Genomic DNA, 15942 nt, shown 5'->3' with positions numbered 1-15942 from the left:
ATCTACAAACGATCTAGATAAAATGACAAAAAACTCAGAAAATACAATCACGTGATTTTTGGATTTGGAACAGAAGTTGAATGAATTAACCTTGATGTAGATTGGAGGGGGGGGGGACTTTTACTGTGATGTTAATGATTCAATAAGTATCTTTTTTTTTTTTTTTTTTTTTTTTTTTTTTTTTTTTTTTTTTTTTAGTATTTTGTTCTCTATGTTTGGTTTCCTGAACCTATAAACTGAATTTACATGATTTCAGGTCGGCAGACTTTCAGTATTTGACTGTATTATAATTGAGTGTAATTTATACTTTAGAAATACTTAAGTATATATATATATATCCTAACAGCATTTTAAAATTTTCTGTCACACTCTTTTTTTTTTTAGGAAATGATGAAGTGAAAAGTGGTATCTTGTTAATGCTGTTTGGAGGTGTGCCAAAAACAACTGAGGAGGGAACATCTCTTCGTGGAGATATTAATATCTGCATTGTAGGGGACCCAAGTACTGCCAAAAGTCAGTTTTTAAAGTGAGTTATCTACTGACTGATTTTCTAAAGTTTATAGTTATTAAATTAACTTTTTTTAATCTGTCTCGTACATCATAGTGAGGTTTCCAGCATGAATTAATAAACTGGTTGCTATCTTGTGTACTTCAGTCAAATATTATTCCAGAAGTAAGCTATGAAAAAATCTTATCAATACACGTATGTAACAGCATATAAAGCAACATGTTGAAATTCGAATGCCTTTCTTTGAAATAGTTTTCTAATCTGAATATTTCATATATGTATTTTACAAATAATATAATTATGTTATGTAATTTATAAATAATGTAAATTTTTGCATTAGAATTGTATTAATTTGTAGAATATTTTTTCTTTATTTTTAAAAAATGTTTAAAATTGGATTAAAGTCAACATCTGAGATTTGGCTTTTAAGTCCTTTTCCATTGAATGAAATTCCATATAATAATTTTAAAGCTTATCATTTTGTGATTATCGTTGTTTTTGCAGATTTTATGTAGAATTAGTAATCAGAAAAAAAAAAAAAAAAAAATTCAAATATGCATGAGACAGATTAATGTTGAGTTTGTGTTATCTGTATTTTATGAACATATAGTACACAGCCTGTAATCACAAAATTTCTAAAATGAATAAAAATAACACAAAACTTGAAAAAATTAAAATATTTTAGAATGAATTTTGAGAGAGTGGCAACTTCCCTTCTTCAAATTCAGACGTTTCTATCTTGAAATGTATTAATGCTTTTAATTATTAAATATATATATATAAACCAGTCTCTCTGTTTTATTATTTTAATGTGTTCTTTGTGCTGCTTATTTTATAGGCAAGTTTCTGAGTTTTCACCCAGAGCAGTTTATACCAGTGGAAAAGCTTCCAGTGCAGCAGGTCTGACTGCTGCTGTTGCTAAAGATGAAGAATCTGGTGAATTTGTTATCGAAGCAGGGGCTTTAATGTTAGCTGATAATGTAAATTGATTTGATGGTTTTTTTTTTTCCCTATTTTTGACTACTTTATATTAAATGTTTTTGTAAGAAATAATATTTAATATTTCAGGGCGTTTGCTGCATTGATGAGTTTGATAAAATGGAACTGAAAGATCAAGTTGCCATTCATGAAGCTATGGAACAACAGACAATATCTATAACAAAAGCAGGAGTGAAGGTGAGTTTCATATTAAGATTTCAAGATGTATTAAGTGAATGAGCTAGTAAATGACATCTTTCAGATTAATTTGTTTTAGGATTTCAACAACTGTTTTGTTATTTTCTAGATCTTCTAAGAAATGTTTCAAAGTTCTAGATTTTAGGTTAACTATTTAATAAGTTAAATCTATAGATTTTTTTACCTAAACCTAAACCTCTGCTTCACTGTTGGTGTGAATTTTTAAGAATTATTACCAGTTAGCTCTAGTATGCCGGTAAGGCCGTGTAAGGCCATTCGCGGTAGTTAAAATTTTTAATGTGTAAGAACACCTCACCCGAAGGTGCAAAGAGAGACTTTCGATGTGCGTTGTATGCAATTCAGTCTGCCTGTGGCAAAGTGTATTAGCTGTTCGATGACATAGTCTTGAAAGTCCTCAATCATAATGACTTAAGTTTCTACAGTTGCAGATTAATACTCTGATTCTGCTATCTTCATCAATGTCATCGCAGCTTGGAAACCTGCTATTAATTTTCCTACTGTCGTCTCTGCCGATCTTATGTTTTTTATTTGCAAAATGATAGTTCTGAGGAAATTATTAATTTTTCTGGTCAGTTATCCATTCCAGAGCTTCTGTTGCGTCTGCTGGGGAAGGCTTCAGCTTCGTCTGCAGTCTACTTGTTGAGCTAGGCTATTTTAATTTTTTTTTTTTAATTGCATTGAGGTCAGATGACATGGAACCTCACTTAATCAAAACCCGTACAGTCGGGGTTCTACTGTATGTAATAAATAATAAAATAAGGAGGCTTTAAAAATTAATCAAGTGTTTGTTTGATATGTGAATTTAAGTAACTTTAGTACAGATTGCTTATACTTTGTTGAATTTATGAGTTATGAGCATTCAGATCGTAACAGCCGCAAGTCAAGAAAGAGCCTACTCAGAAGCTTGACTGCCTTCCTTTACTTTATGTCAATCGAACTATTATAGTAAAAGCTAAAGGTAGAAATTTCTCCTGAGTGTTAACGAAGTTTATGATTATTGTAGAATTCTTGATCGATCCTCATTATAATTTAAAATGGATAGAAGCTATAGTTTCTATCCATTTTAGTGGTAAATATTTATTTCTAGTCTAAAAGTGTTTCCTATATGTTTAAATCAAAGATTAAACCAATTTGTAATGCTTAATTTTAATTACTGAATAGGAAAAAAAAATTCTTAAACTGCATTTAGAATTTTTTTTCAATATTGTAAACAAGCTATGCTAGTGCAATAATGTATTATTTGTTGTAGCTGGTAAATCTTACTACTTCTAGAATTAAAGTTCTTCAAGTAGTATGGTGGTTGTTCTGCTGCTTATGGGTCTGATTTAGTCCTTGCTTTAGATTTCAACATTTTTTTAATTAACTAGCTCCACTAAGCCCTATTAAGCCCCTAATGGCTTTACAGGTAGTTCGATCAGTAATTGCTAGTGCAATGCAAGAAAGTGTGTCACTTCCATGTCCGTTTAGTCTCAAGCATAAATCTGATGAAGAGATATCATATATGATACTAGATGGTTTTCCTATCATAATCAACCAATAATCTATCTGTGTGTGTATTGGATGCCCGGATTTCAGACTTTGTCCTATATTGCACTTCTTTATATCTAATTAGAAGTTTAATTACTCTTAAAACCTTCAATATGTGGCAACTATTTAATAAGTTAATATAGGGAAAAAATCATGATAATATTTTTTATATAAAAAAAACCCTTTTATACTCTGGTTAGCAGTGATTTTTAACATATATGCATGTTACGAAATCTTGCTATATGTCTATACTTATAAAATAATATTTTGTTTAATTTGTACTATTCTACTGAAGATCAGTTTTTTTCTGCATTGACAAACATTGGAGATACTTTAGGAAATGAGGTAATTTATATTAAGCAGAGTGAACTCAATCCATTAACAGCAAGAGGGCTTTGGATGACTTCAAACATCTTTTTTAAGAAAGTGGAAATAGCTGGTGATTTTATTCCAAGTTCAGTGCCAGTCTTCCTGAGTTTTTACTATTCAGCAGAATGATGGTTTTCCTTGCCAGTTCTATAAGGCTTTAAATGATAGATTTGGGGATCGTTCATTGACAGAAAATTCCCATACTGAAAATTTTGTCTGCTGCTTAAATGAAATACATTATTGTAAAAATGTAGCACCTATTGACAAATATCCATGCTAAATATTATTCATACAAATATTCATGCTGAGTAACATATGTATGTTTTCTTATTAATAGAATATATAGTGGAACCTATATTAATAATTATTTAACAGAGAGAGGCTTTTTTCTGAGAAATTGAAATTGTTGAATAAGAAGGAGATTGTAATAAATAGAACATTTCCGGCAGAACTATTAGTGTTGATGAATTTGCAGGATTTCTAGATAATGATTACAGTGAAAATGTAAAAAGAATTACAGTGAAAAAGAAAATAGGATATGTAAAAAGAATTCTCAACTATTGCAAAAGTATTTAGGAGATGAAAATCCTCTATCTGTTCAGATTTTTGTTTTGAAAAGGTTTTGCTTCAATGAAAGACAAAAGCAGAGGCAAGTTATACTTTTATCATGTTGTGGAAAGCTATAAATATAAACAAAGTATTTTTTAAAAATTTCAGAATTTTTTACTTATTTTAGTTTTTGAGTGCTAGTCACTGATATATATTTTTTTAACCCTATTCTCACATCATTTTGAATTTCAAACTGAATTGCATCAGTTTTCAATTATGCATTTCTTTTGTTTATGAATTGTTTTTGATTGGCTCTTAGCTGCAGCATGTAAATGAGACATTGTGATTAATTTTGATCTGTGCATGAAATGTGTTAGTGCTTGTATTCATAATATTGCTGCAGCATGTAAATGAGACATTGTGATTAATTTTGATCTGCGCATGAAATGTGTTAGTGCTTGTATTCATAATATTGTGAATACAAGCACTAACACATATAATATTGTAAATATTTATGTTCTGATCAGCTGGATATTTTTATTCTTTATTTAGGCAACATTAAATGCTAGAACATCAATTTTGGCAGCAGCAAATCCTATTGGTGGTCGTTATGATCGTACAAAATCTCTAAAGCAAAATATTGCTCTATCAGCTCCAATTATGTCCCGGTTTGATCTATTCTTCATTTTGGTGGATGAATGTAGTGAGGTAGATATGCATGTATATTTTTAACTTTATTACATTAATGTTTAAGAAAAAATTTATATTTTTGAATGCACTTGTTACACATCCTTAAGTATGAATATTAAAATTTGCTTATTTTTTTTCAGAATTTGTTTTTGGATATTTTTTTAATATACATTAGCAGTAGACAATTTCAGTATATTTTAATTTCTTGAAAATTTTTATTTCAATTTTGGGTTGAAAAAAAAAAGATTTCTTTTTTAATGCATCAGTTATTGTTTTCCAGTTTAGGAGCAGAAAACATATTTTTTAAAATTATGTACAATTTTTTTATAAAGTTTAAGCGGTTTGTTGTATATGATATAACAGTATAATTAATATGTATAATTGTGAAATGTGATGAGTGTTATCTTAGATTTGGAATATAGGTTAATACATAAGTCTATAACTGTCTATTTTTAGCTTTATATGTGTTCGGATATACAGTTTTTGGTAGTAGATAATTTCAATATATTTGGATTTCTTGAAAATTTTTGTTTAAACTTTGGATTGAAAAAAGATTTTTTTTATGCAACCAGTTATTTGTTGTGCAATTTAGTAGCAAAAAACATATTTTTTTAAATCATTTGCAACTTTATAAAGATTAAGCATTTTGTTTGTATATGATATAATAATAGCATCATCAATATGTATAATTGTGAAATGTCATTGTGTCTATGATTTTGGACTATAGCTTAATACATCAATCTATTATTGATAGCTATTTTTAGCTTTATATGTTTTTGGATATAGTTTTTGGTGCTCTTGCATTATGCACCTACCATGCAATTTGGCAGTTTTTGTAACTGTAAACAATTTCTAAATATAATAACCGCTTATACGAGGGCTATCCAGAAAGTAGATTACCTTTTGGAATAAAAAAATAAACAAAGTATAGGAAACAAATTTTATTATATACAGATGAAAGCCACACTCAAATACTACTTTTCTACATAGTCACCATACAAATTAAGGCATTTATCGTAGCGATGTACGAGCTTGGAAATTCCTTCGTCGAAAAATTCGGCCACCTGCGCCTTCAACCACTTCGTTACCTCTTCTTGCAGCTGTGCGTCGTCATCAAAACGCTGCATAGCCAGCCACTTCTTCATTGCTGGAAATAGGTGGAAGTCGCTCGGTGCCAGGTCGGGACTGTACGGCGGATGAGGAAACAACTCCCACTTAAAAGATTCAAGAACTTTACGAGTGACATTTGCCGTGTGGGGCCGGGCGTTGTCGTGAATCAACAAGATCTTAGAGCTCAACATTCCTCTGCGCTTGTTTTGAATTGCTCTTCTGAGTTTTTGGAGAGTTTGGCAATACCTTTGAGAGTTTATTGTAGTGCCTCTTTCCAGGAAGTCCACCAAAATTACACCTTTTCTGTCCCAAAAAACAGTCGCCATCATCTTCCTTGCCGACATTGTTTGCATGCATTTCTTGGGTTTTTGGGGAGAACTTGTGTGCCCCCACTGCATTGATTGCAATTTCGTTTCACAGTTCACATGTTTCACCCATGTTTCGTCACCAGTAACGATGCGGTCGAGTAAAGAGTCACCATCCTTATGGTAAGCGTCCAAAAAGTTCAACGCTGCAGCCATTCGCTGATTTTTGTGGTCCTCTGTCAAGATTTTTGGAATCCATCTTGCACAAAACTTGTGGTAACCAAGCTTTTCGCTGATGATTTCGTGCAACAAACTTCGCGAAATTTGTGGAAAACTCAAAGAAAGTTCCGTTATTGTGAAATTTCGATTTTCACGGACTTTAGCATCGACTTTTTCGAGAAGTTCGGCGGTCACTATGCTGGGTCTCCCACTTCGATCTTCGTCGTGAACATTGGTTCGGCCATTTTGAAATCTTATGACCCACTGACGCACTCCACCTTCTGTGATAATGTTGTCCCCATACACTTCACGAAGCTGCCGATAGATTTCTATCGGTTTACAGTTTTTTGCAGTCAGAAACCTTATTACTGAGCACAGCTCGCGGGATTTTCAATTAACGCAGACATTTCAAACCGTCACAGTATCTGAACGGAGCACAGCACGAACCTCTCACTAGCACGGCTAGATGCAGACTGAGCTGCGCAACGCTCTGACCCCAAGATGGCCGCGCTAGCCCCACCCCTAGCGGACACAGGCGGAAACGTAATCTACTTCCTGGATGGCCCTCGTAGTTATACAACATAACAGTAAAACACCGATTTTTTTTTTTTTTTTTTTTTTTTTTTTTAAAGCCCAGAAGGGCTGTTAATTTCGTTTTGGCATTTTGCGTTGATTTCCTTTTCAAACTGTTGGATTGCGATAAAACAACAGTACCAGAGCCATCCAATTTTGAATAAGAAAATCCTCCTCTGAATATGGTCATTTAGAAGCCCTAATTTGGAATTTATTTTATTATAGATTTCATATTTTGTAACACTTTAACGAATTTTTGATTAACAAACTGAATGTTTTCAAAGCGAGCAATACCAACTCTAAACAGATTTAAAAAAAAAAAAAAAAAAACACCTATCGCTCGAGATTGTTTATTGTGAATCTTAGAAATTCTAAAGATATGCTCATTTAAAAATTATTTTGGGATATTGCTGTTGAGTTGAATTTTAGGGGGTTTAAGTGCAAAGATTATATTTAATAAATAAAGCTAACACACAAAACCTTTAAAAAATGCCCCTTTGGGCCTAATGTAAAATCAGAAATTTCAAATTTTTTTAAACAAATGTATTACAATGAGAATGAAGTTTAAAAAAAAATTATGGTTAAATGCATTTTTTAGAAACCATTAATAAAATTAACATGCTCAGATTTTGTATTTATTTATTCAGTTTTTGTATTTCTTTAATATATATATATATATATATTATTTATTTAGGTTACTGATTATGCCATAGCAAGAAGAATTGTAGATTTGCATCAGAATGCGACAGACTGTATTGAGCGTGTATATACACTAGATGAAATATTAAAATATATCTCATTTGCTCGTCAATTTAAACCAAAGGTAAAGTTCATCTCCTTTAACAGAGAAGAGTTATTAATTCTACTGCTGATGTAGTTGAGAGGAATTTTTAATAGTTTTATAAAACATATTTTTAAAAATAACTTAATTTTACTTAATTATTGATTTTCAAATCTTAAGAAATATCGATTTCTTAAGATAATTAAAAATAGAAATTTTAAATGTTAATTATTTACAATTTATCTAGCATGCAGTTTGCTTTTTATTAGTATTTAAATGCTTTATTTTTTTTAAACTCTAATCAGATTTCTACTAAAATAACTGTTTGCTTCAAAAAGATAGGCTATTACTTTTTTCATTATAAGTACAAATTAGAAATTAAGGCCAAATGCATGTGCTTTGTAATGCTGTTATCTAATTATATATTTGAGAGTAACAAATGGGTTTTATTGAAGACAATAAAACTATTTTTAAAATTTGTTTTGTATATGCTGATAATGACCTTTATTTATTTGTATCTGTTGCTTTGCAGAAGTGTATGATTATAATTTATAAAAAGAAAAATACAGTAAAAAGAAAAATACAGTACAAAGTCCGTAATCCGGACTTGTCGGGACTTCGGCGATTCCGGATTATAGATCATCAATTTAAATCTGGTAAGATAGCATGCAGGGATTATACAATTAAAAATATGAAACCATAATTTATTATGATCTAAAGAGTATCAAAATTTACAAAAAAAAAAAAAAAAAGCTTAATATATATTTGTTTACTTTATTAAACATTTCTTTCAATGTAATTTGATTTGGTTGCTTCGTTTTTTGTGCTAATACTTTTTCTTTAATTCTATAAACAGACATAATTTTTTGTTCAGTTACAGAGTTCCACTGTTCAAGTCCTGTAATTGCTGTGTCGAGAATACCGACTAACTTCTCAATCAAAATTTTTTCGTTTTCAATAATATTTCATTTTCTCTGTCACTTTCTTTACTGTCGGAAACGCACACGGGTAAACGCTTTACTGGCTTTATGCGCATGTGTAAGTTTGTGGCTTTGAGGTCTGGATTATAGATCATTCCGGATAATGGACGTCCAGATTACGGACTGTTCTGTATTACAAAACTATAACTATCAACTTTTTCATTAATTTGTATTCTTGAATTTAAAAGCAATAATTTAATTAAATGATTTCTGAATTTTTATCTACCATTTTAAAAAATTTTTATAGATAACTGAAGATGCGCAGAAATGTTTAGTGGAACATTATCAGAACTTACGAATGCGAGATGCCGCTGGAGTGACAAAATCATCATGGCGCATAACAGTTCGTCAGTTAGAAAGTTTAGTGCGTTTATCCGAGGCCATGGCTAAAATGAGCTGTAGTGAAGAGGTATTCCTTAAAATAAATTGTAGCTACTTTTTTTTTTCAAGGAGTTTGATATGCTTCAAGACAAAAAATGTATATTAATAATTGCCCTTGTTTTTTTAATAATATTTTTTTTTTTAAATTTTTGAAATGTTTGCAATATTCCTCATAATCAAAAAATATTAATAATCATTGCCTTAAACTGTATATATTTTGATTTATTCTTTCTTTTCTTCCTCTTCCGCTATTTTTTTTAAATGAATTCTTAGGTACTTCCAAAACATGTAAAAGAAGCTTATCGATTATTGAACAAATCCATCATTAGAGTTGAGCAACCTGATATCAATTTACAAGAAGAAGAAGAGGAGGATGCAATGGAAGTTGATGAAGATGAAGATGCTTCACAAAATAGTAATTTTTTAAAATTCATTTTGTTCTATTTTTATTGCAGCATTTCTAAAATAAGGAATAAAAGAAAATACAAATCCCCTTGGTGAAAAATTAATAATTCGTTCGTCATAGCTATGTATGTTTATATGTGTATATAAGTATATTCATTGAGACTGGTTGACCTTTTCATTTATTGATGACATATGTTTTGACATATTTATTGATGACATAATGCATTTTGCAGCAAGATACGCCACAAATATCTTGGTGCAAAATGCATTTCTTTTCTATAGAAGGTTTGCTCTCTCTCTCTCTCTCTCTCTCTTTTTTTTTTTTTTTTTTTTTGTTTGTTTGTTTGTTTGTTTTGTAGTTACGAAAGTGAGAGAGAGAATGTGACATGTCCAAGATGAAGTCTTCATTCAGAATGATTTATAGTTTTACTAGCAGCTTCGCTGCCAGCCTTCGTCTGACTTTTAAATGTACCGGGAAAATGGCTTAAGGGAACACCAAAAGTTAAATTTAAAAACTGCATAGAATTTTACTCTGCAGAAAAACTTCATAAAAAAAAGTTATTACGTATAACAAAATTACAATGAAATAAGCAATATCCCTTAATACAAATATAAATTATCCTAATAAATAAATTAACCAACTTCCCTTTGAAAAATCTTAAGAACTCAAATGGTATAAAGGAGGTTAAGAACTTTGTTTCCTAAAAAAAATCACTCAAAACTTTTCAATATCTTAAAGACAGTGAAATGAGCAATAAATAACATAAAAGAATACAAAAAACAAAAAATTCTGAAAAGCAAAGGATAATTAATGATATTTTATGTTATATTTTCAAGAGAAAAAAATGTGCTACTTTGGTAGACGGTTGCACGGATTTTTGGGGATTTACATTGGCGCGGTTTTTACAGTCATCAGCCATCTTGAAAAATGCTGTTTCTACATATTTTACGCATATAGTAAAGTGTTCAAAACTTTAAAAAAATAAATATCGTTAAAAATAATGGATTAATTTTTTGTTGAAAACGTTGTTTTTTAAGATGGCTGGTAAATAAATACATTTACTAAGAGTATAAAATGCTAAAGTAAGGTTAAATTATTACTTTCATATAATATAATAAAAACATTGCGCCAACATTTAATTGGATTAAAATATTACTTAAATTCAATATCGAATTAAAAATATCATACCATTATTTAATGCTAAAGTAAGGTTAAATTATTACTTTCATATAATATAATAAAAACATTGCGCCAACATTTAATTGGATTAAAATATTACTTAAATTCAATATCGAATTAAAAACATCATACCATTATTTAAAGGAATTAAAATATTACTTAAATACTTTAAAATAAGTTTTATAGGAATTAATTATTTAACATTAAAACATATGTGGCAATAAATATCTCAGGAATTTTTGAAAACATTGCATTAATTTTTTAATAAAAGTTGAAGTATACAATTATAAAGTGAAAAAAAAATTATGTACTTAACATTTTTTAAAATATTTTACCTGTCGTATATTGATAAATACCAAAAAAAAAAAAAAAAAAAAAAAAAAAGAGTCTTCTAACGTTCTTCATCTGTAATCCACATCTCTAGAAAAGCCAGGTTGGCCAAAATAAGGTCTCAAAGGGCAATTTTTTTTATTCCGATACCAATAATTCTTGGTAATTACCAATAACAACATTCATCTTCGAAACGGACATATCCATTCCATTTGAAATCTGAGGAATTCGAAGAGATGAATAATAAAATTTTAAAATGGCGTGGTAATGCACAAATTTTCAGTAACCAATCAGGGAGCTGATTACATCACGCATAGAATTAAAATTATTAAAATAATTATTCATAATAAAATCATTTTTAAAATAAATGCAAAATTAAATTGTATTTCAATACTTAACAGCCTTAAATAATGTTTAAAACATTAGATTAAATTTATAGATATTAATAAAACCAATTACTTTTTCAGTAAGGTGACGTCATTGATTACATCATTCACAACATAAAATTATATAAAATATTATAAACAACAAAATTTTTATTTCAAATAAAAATGCAAAATTAAATTTATTTTTAATATTTAGAAGCCATAAATAATATTTAAAACACTGAATTTTTCATAATAAAGTGCATTATTTTAAAAATAAAATGACAACAAAGTATCGGTTACCATAAATAACTTATCCAGCAATGGGTTTACCATAAGTCGTATTACTCGCCAAACGAAAAATCGGCAAAATCCGTGCAACCGTCTACCCCCCCAAAAAATGACAATAAAAAATAATAATAAAATGAAATATGCCAATCTCTTAAAAACAGTGACATAAGAAATATGATGAAAAATTGTTGCCAAACCCATATTTCTAAAAGAATGAATAATGTGATTCAAAATAAAGCGATTTCATCAAAATCTATCAACAACAATAAGGAAAATTGTTGCCAAAAGGAAATTTTTAAAGATGTGAGATGTGAAAAGTGTACTCGGAAGCTTCATTTAAAAAATTTTTAAAAAATAAAAAATATTATCATTTTTCCAAAATTCTTTTTGTAAAAACAGTCGCAAGGATGAAAGTTTAACGTGTCCAAAAATCAAAGAAAAATAAACTATACATTTTTAAACATAAACTTTTTTTAGAAAAAATCCCGCTGAAAAGGTGTTAAGCTCACTTTGTTAAATAAATTCGTATTTAATCGATTTATTGAAACACGAAATTTATTTTAAGTTCGTAAAATAGCTAAGTGCCTACGTTTCATGAGGATGTGAAAATGGAATGCGTAGAGTAAAATCTTGCTTTCCTATAGCCCATTATGTCTCAAAATTACGCGATTTCGTCACAAAACATAAAATTTTTAAAAAATTCGAATTTCGAAAAAATCGCTTCGAGGTGCACTGGCTGTTGTCTAGATGCACCTATGTACCAAATTTCGTAGCCGTGGGTCTATTAGCTTACGCACAGAGCGAACGAAAGACACACACACAGACAGACTCTTTTTTTTATTATATATAGAGATTTTGCTTGGTTAATAATAACTTTCTAAAATTATTATTGGCTGAAGAATTATGCAAGTGGTATCTGCATTAACATTATATGTAGAAATCATATAATATGGATTTTTTTTTAAATCATACAGTTTAGAGAGATTTATTATAAGCAATTACTGTTTTTAGGATTGAAAAAGAAATACGCAAATTATCAATCCATAGCCCATGGGAAATGGTTAAAGGACTATTGCACATTAAAGTCAGTATTTTGATTTTATATTTGAAAAACAATATTTTACATTATCTCTCTCTGTCTCTCTCTCTCTCTCGTACACACATGTGTATGTATACAAGATAAAAAATATATGAATCTCAAAATAATAATTTAAACTATCTGTAGCCCTTAATTCCCCCTCTGTATACTAAAACAGTAATAGCTTTTCTAGATTTCTATGTCACATGGCTTGTGTAATGCTAATAACGTAGCTATTTCAGAAACTTACTCAAAAATTGAAGAAACTGAAACTTTTCTCTTAATAAGCAACCTAATCCAAAACTTTCTCTTGGTGAGCCTCCATACTGGATAATTGTGGTGAGCCTCCATATTGGATTAACTGCACACTTTTGCTCTTTTCTTGCTAGGATGCTAGCCTCTGCCAGTTATTGTCCATTGTTCTAAAAATATAATCTTTCCAAAATTGTGTGGTGCATAGCACACCCACAATGATGATGTGAAATGAAAAAGAATGTGTCCTCAGAATTCATTATCCAGGAATTAAATTATGCATGGAATTTACGGCTATATTTGGCTTCAAATATTATCTTTTTGACAATGCAGTAAAGCGTTTCCAAGTTAAAATGCAGAGTACCATCGCCAATCCATAGCAGCTATCTCCAAGTAATCCTGTTACTATTTATATATGTGTATGTTTAATAAAATGTATAATAAATATGTAATAAAAAGACATAGCAGCATTCATGGCATAGAATGTAGAATGTTGAATCTGTAATGAATAGCAAACTTGGCTGTCAAGGCATATTAAATATTCATCTTTATTACTTGGTACTCTAAACGTGCCTATTCAAGAACATTTACATTTTTGATGCTGTTGCAATAGGACAAGAGCAGCAAGACCAGGTCTTAATGGGAACAGTGGTAGAAGCAAAAGTACGCAATTATCCAAAATGGCAGCTCACCAAGAAAAAAGTATGGGTTCAGATTTTGAATTAGTTATGTCATCAGCATTATTAAGTCATATGTATGGATTGATCTAGAAATGACACAGTTGAGAGAAATTCTGATGCATTTCAGGGAACATTCTTGTGGGGAATATAAAAATCTAAATTACAGATTTAAAGAGCTGTTGCTAATTAAGTTAGTAATGTATTAGAGATTTACTTTCTTATTTTATATTTTACATATTTATATAATTCTGCAGCACGAAATGAAGTAGATCCATCTTCTGAAAGGGAAAGACCTCAGAGACTTACCCTTACTTATGAAGAATATAAAGCTCTGTCAAATATTCTTATTTCATGTCTGCAGAAAGAAGAAAGCAAATGTGATGGTAAGTTGACTAATTGCTTGTAATTTAATTATTAAACATTGTATTTGAATTTATTAAAAGCAAATTATAATTATGAAGTAGTTTTTTATTTATAATTTATCATTAAAATGCATATTATCAAATAAAATTGTATATAATTGGAGAAAATAGGTAAAATTATTATTAACTATAATAATTTTGTTGATAAATATTAAAAATGTAGTGTATATCATAAATAATAATATTACGTTTAGTTATTTTAATTGCCTTTAATTGTTAGCTGTCTGTCATAGACAACATTTCACATATATATAAATATATTCATAATTAAATTTAAGTTTATAGTCTTAACAGTGATAGCACTAGATTTTTACTAGTCTATGCGTTTTTTGCTTAGTTACTATACACACACACAATTATTAAAATTAAGCACAAAATTAAAGGCATTCCAACCTTTAATCTTGAAAAGGATTAAAAATATTAATATTCATGCTATTCGGACTTACAAGTTTATGCATGAATATAAACAGTTATTTCTTTACTCTTTTTAAAAGAAAGACAGATAACCTATCTAATCCTAAGTAATCTAATCCAGTTTACTTAGAAGTTGAGATTTCTTTTACTCTGTATATTAGTAACTTAATATATTGTGTAGGTGGTGCAGGTATATAAAATTTTACTTAATTAAAGTGTAGTTTGTTTTATATGGTGCAAAAATTCAATCAACTTCATCATATTTTTTATATTTATTTGGGGTGCACAAATATCAAATGCAAATGCCTGTTACTTGACATATCCTGCCTTGGATGCTAAATGTTCAGCAACAACTGAATATTATGATAATCCATCCAACTCCTTTTATCAGATTAAATATGTTTAAATAAAAAAGAAAAATTCCTCACTTTTTTTAATTTCAAAGTTTTTATTGAACTATTTTTATTATTTTAAAATATCACGATGAATTAGTTTTTCAATAAAAGCATTAAAGCAGAAATTCTTTCCCCCCAAACCAAATTTGATAATTTTGCATTGGAAAAATATATTCAAAAACTTTTACTGCTATTTACACTGAATGGCATCTAACACAATCAGTGTTTATAATAGTACTGCTCATTAATTTCAAAATTATTTTAGGTAAAATTTGAGCAGAATAAATTTCATTGTTGTATAGCTGGATATTTGGCTTAAAATCAAGCAGTATGCAGTATTCCCCTAGTGGCCTTTTTCCAATTAGAAATAAGTATTCCATAAACAGTGTCTCCTTTCTCTAACAATTTCTTTATTCAAGAAATACTGGTGAGGTCAATTTATCGCTTTTTTAACACTGTTTATTTATTTAAAAAAAATGACTAATTGAAGCTTTTATAGACATCGCACTAGCAAAATTAAAATCGGTGGATCCAAGCATCGACCAATTTAGTAATGTTAGCAGGCTTATCTATTCTGTGAATAACAACAGTCATCTGTGATAACAAAAAGCATAGGGTCACAAAATCTACTTGAAGCATTTTGTGATAACATTTAAAAAAACTCAAACTTAGTCTTTAAACTCAAAGTCTTACTAGTGTATCAGATAACCATCCAACTCTTCCTCTACAGAGCCAGATTAGCTATTCCAAAACACTTTTTTAAATTGGAAAATGTTATTTCAGTTTATTTTTTAATATACTTTTATATAGATTTCATTCTTTTTTTAATCTGTATCTGAGCAAATACTGCAGTAGTGACTGCAATCCTGTTTCAAAAATCATGAAAACTGTCTTAGAATGAAAATCCAATATAATTTTTATAATTCAAAAGGGTTATGTGA

At 29.3% G+C, this 15942-nt stretch overlaps 1 protein-coding gene across 1 annotated transcript in view; it reads left to right on the top strand.

Moving 5' to 3' along the window:
* The window catches only part of Mcm6 (minichromosome maintenance 6), a 68840-nt gene that overhangs the window by 41734 nt on the left and 11164 nt on the right, over positions 1-15942 (top strand). The window contains exons 9-16 of the mRNA XM_035368913.2: positions 385-526; positions 1347-1488; positions 1577-1684; positions 4703-4858; positions 7742-7870; positions 9056-9217; positions 9463-9604; positions 14025-14153. Coding sequence (XP_035224804.1) covers positions 385-526; positions 1347-1488; positions 1577-1684; positions 4703-4858; positions 7742-7870; positions 9056-9217; positions 9463-9604; positions 14025-14153 — 1110 coding nt within the window. The remainder of the gene's footprint in view (positions 1-384; positions 527-1346; positions 1489-1576; positions 1685-4702; positions 4859-7741; positions 7871-9055; positions 9218-9462; positions 9605-14024; positions 14154-15942) is intronic.

The sequence above is a fragment of the Stegodyphus dumicola genome, chromosome 4, assembly GCF_044657685.1.
Source record: "Stegodyphus dumicola isolate Sdum_Otavi_A_Nest chromosome 4, ASM4465768v1".
NCBI lineage: Eukaryota > Metazoa > Arthropoda > Arachnida > Araneae > Eresidae > Stegodyphus > Stegodyphus dumicola.
Note: the sequence above shows the minus strand (reverse complement) of the source record. Positions and strands in the feature narration are given on the sequence as shown.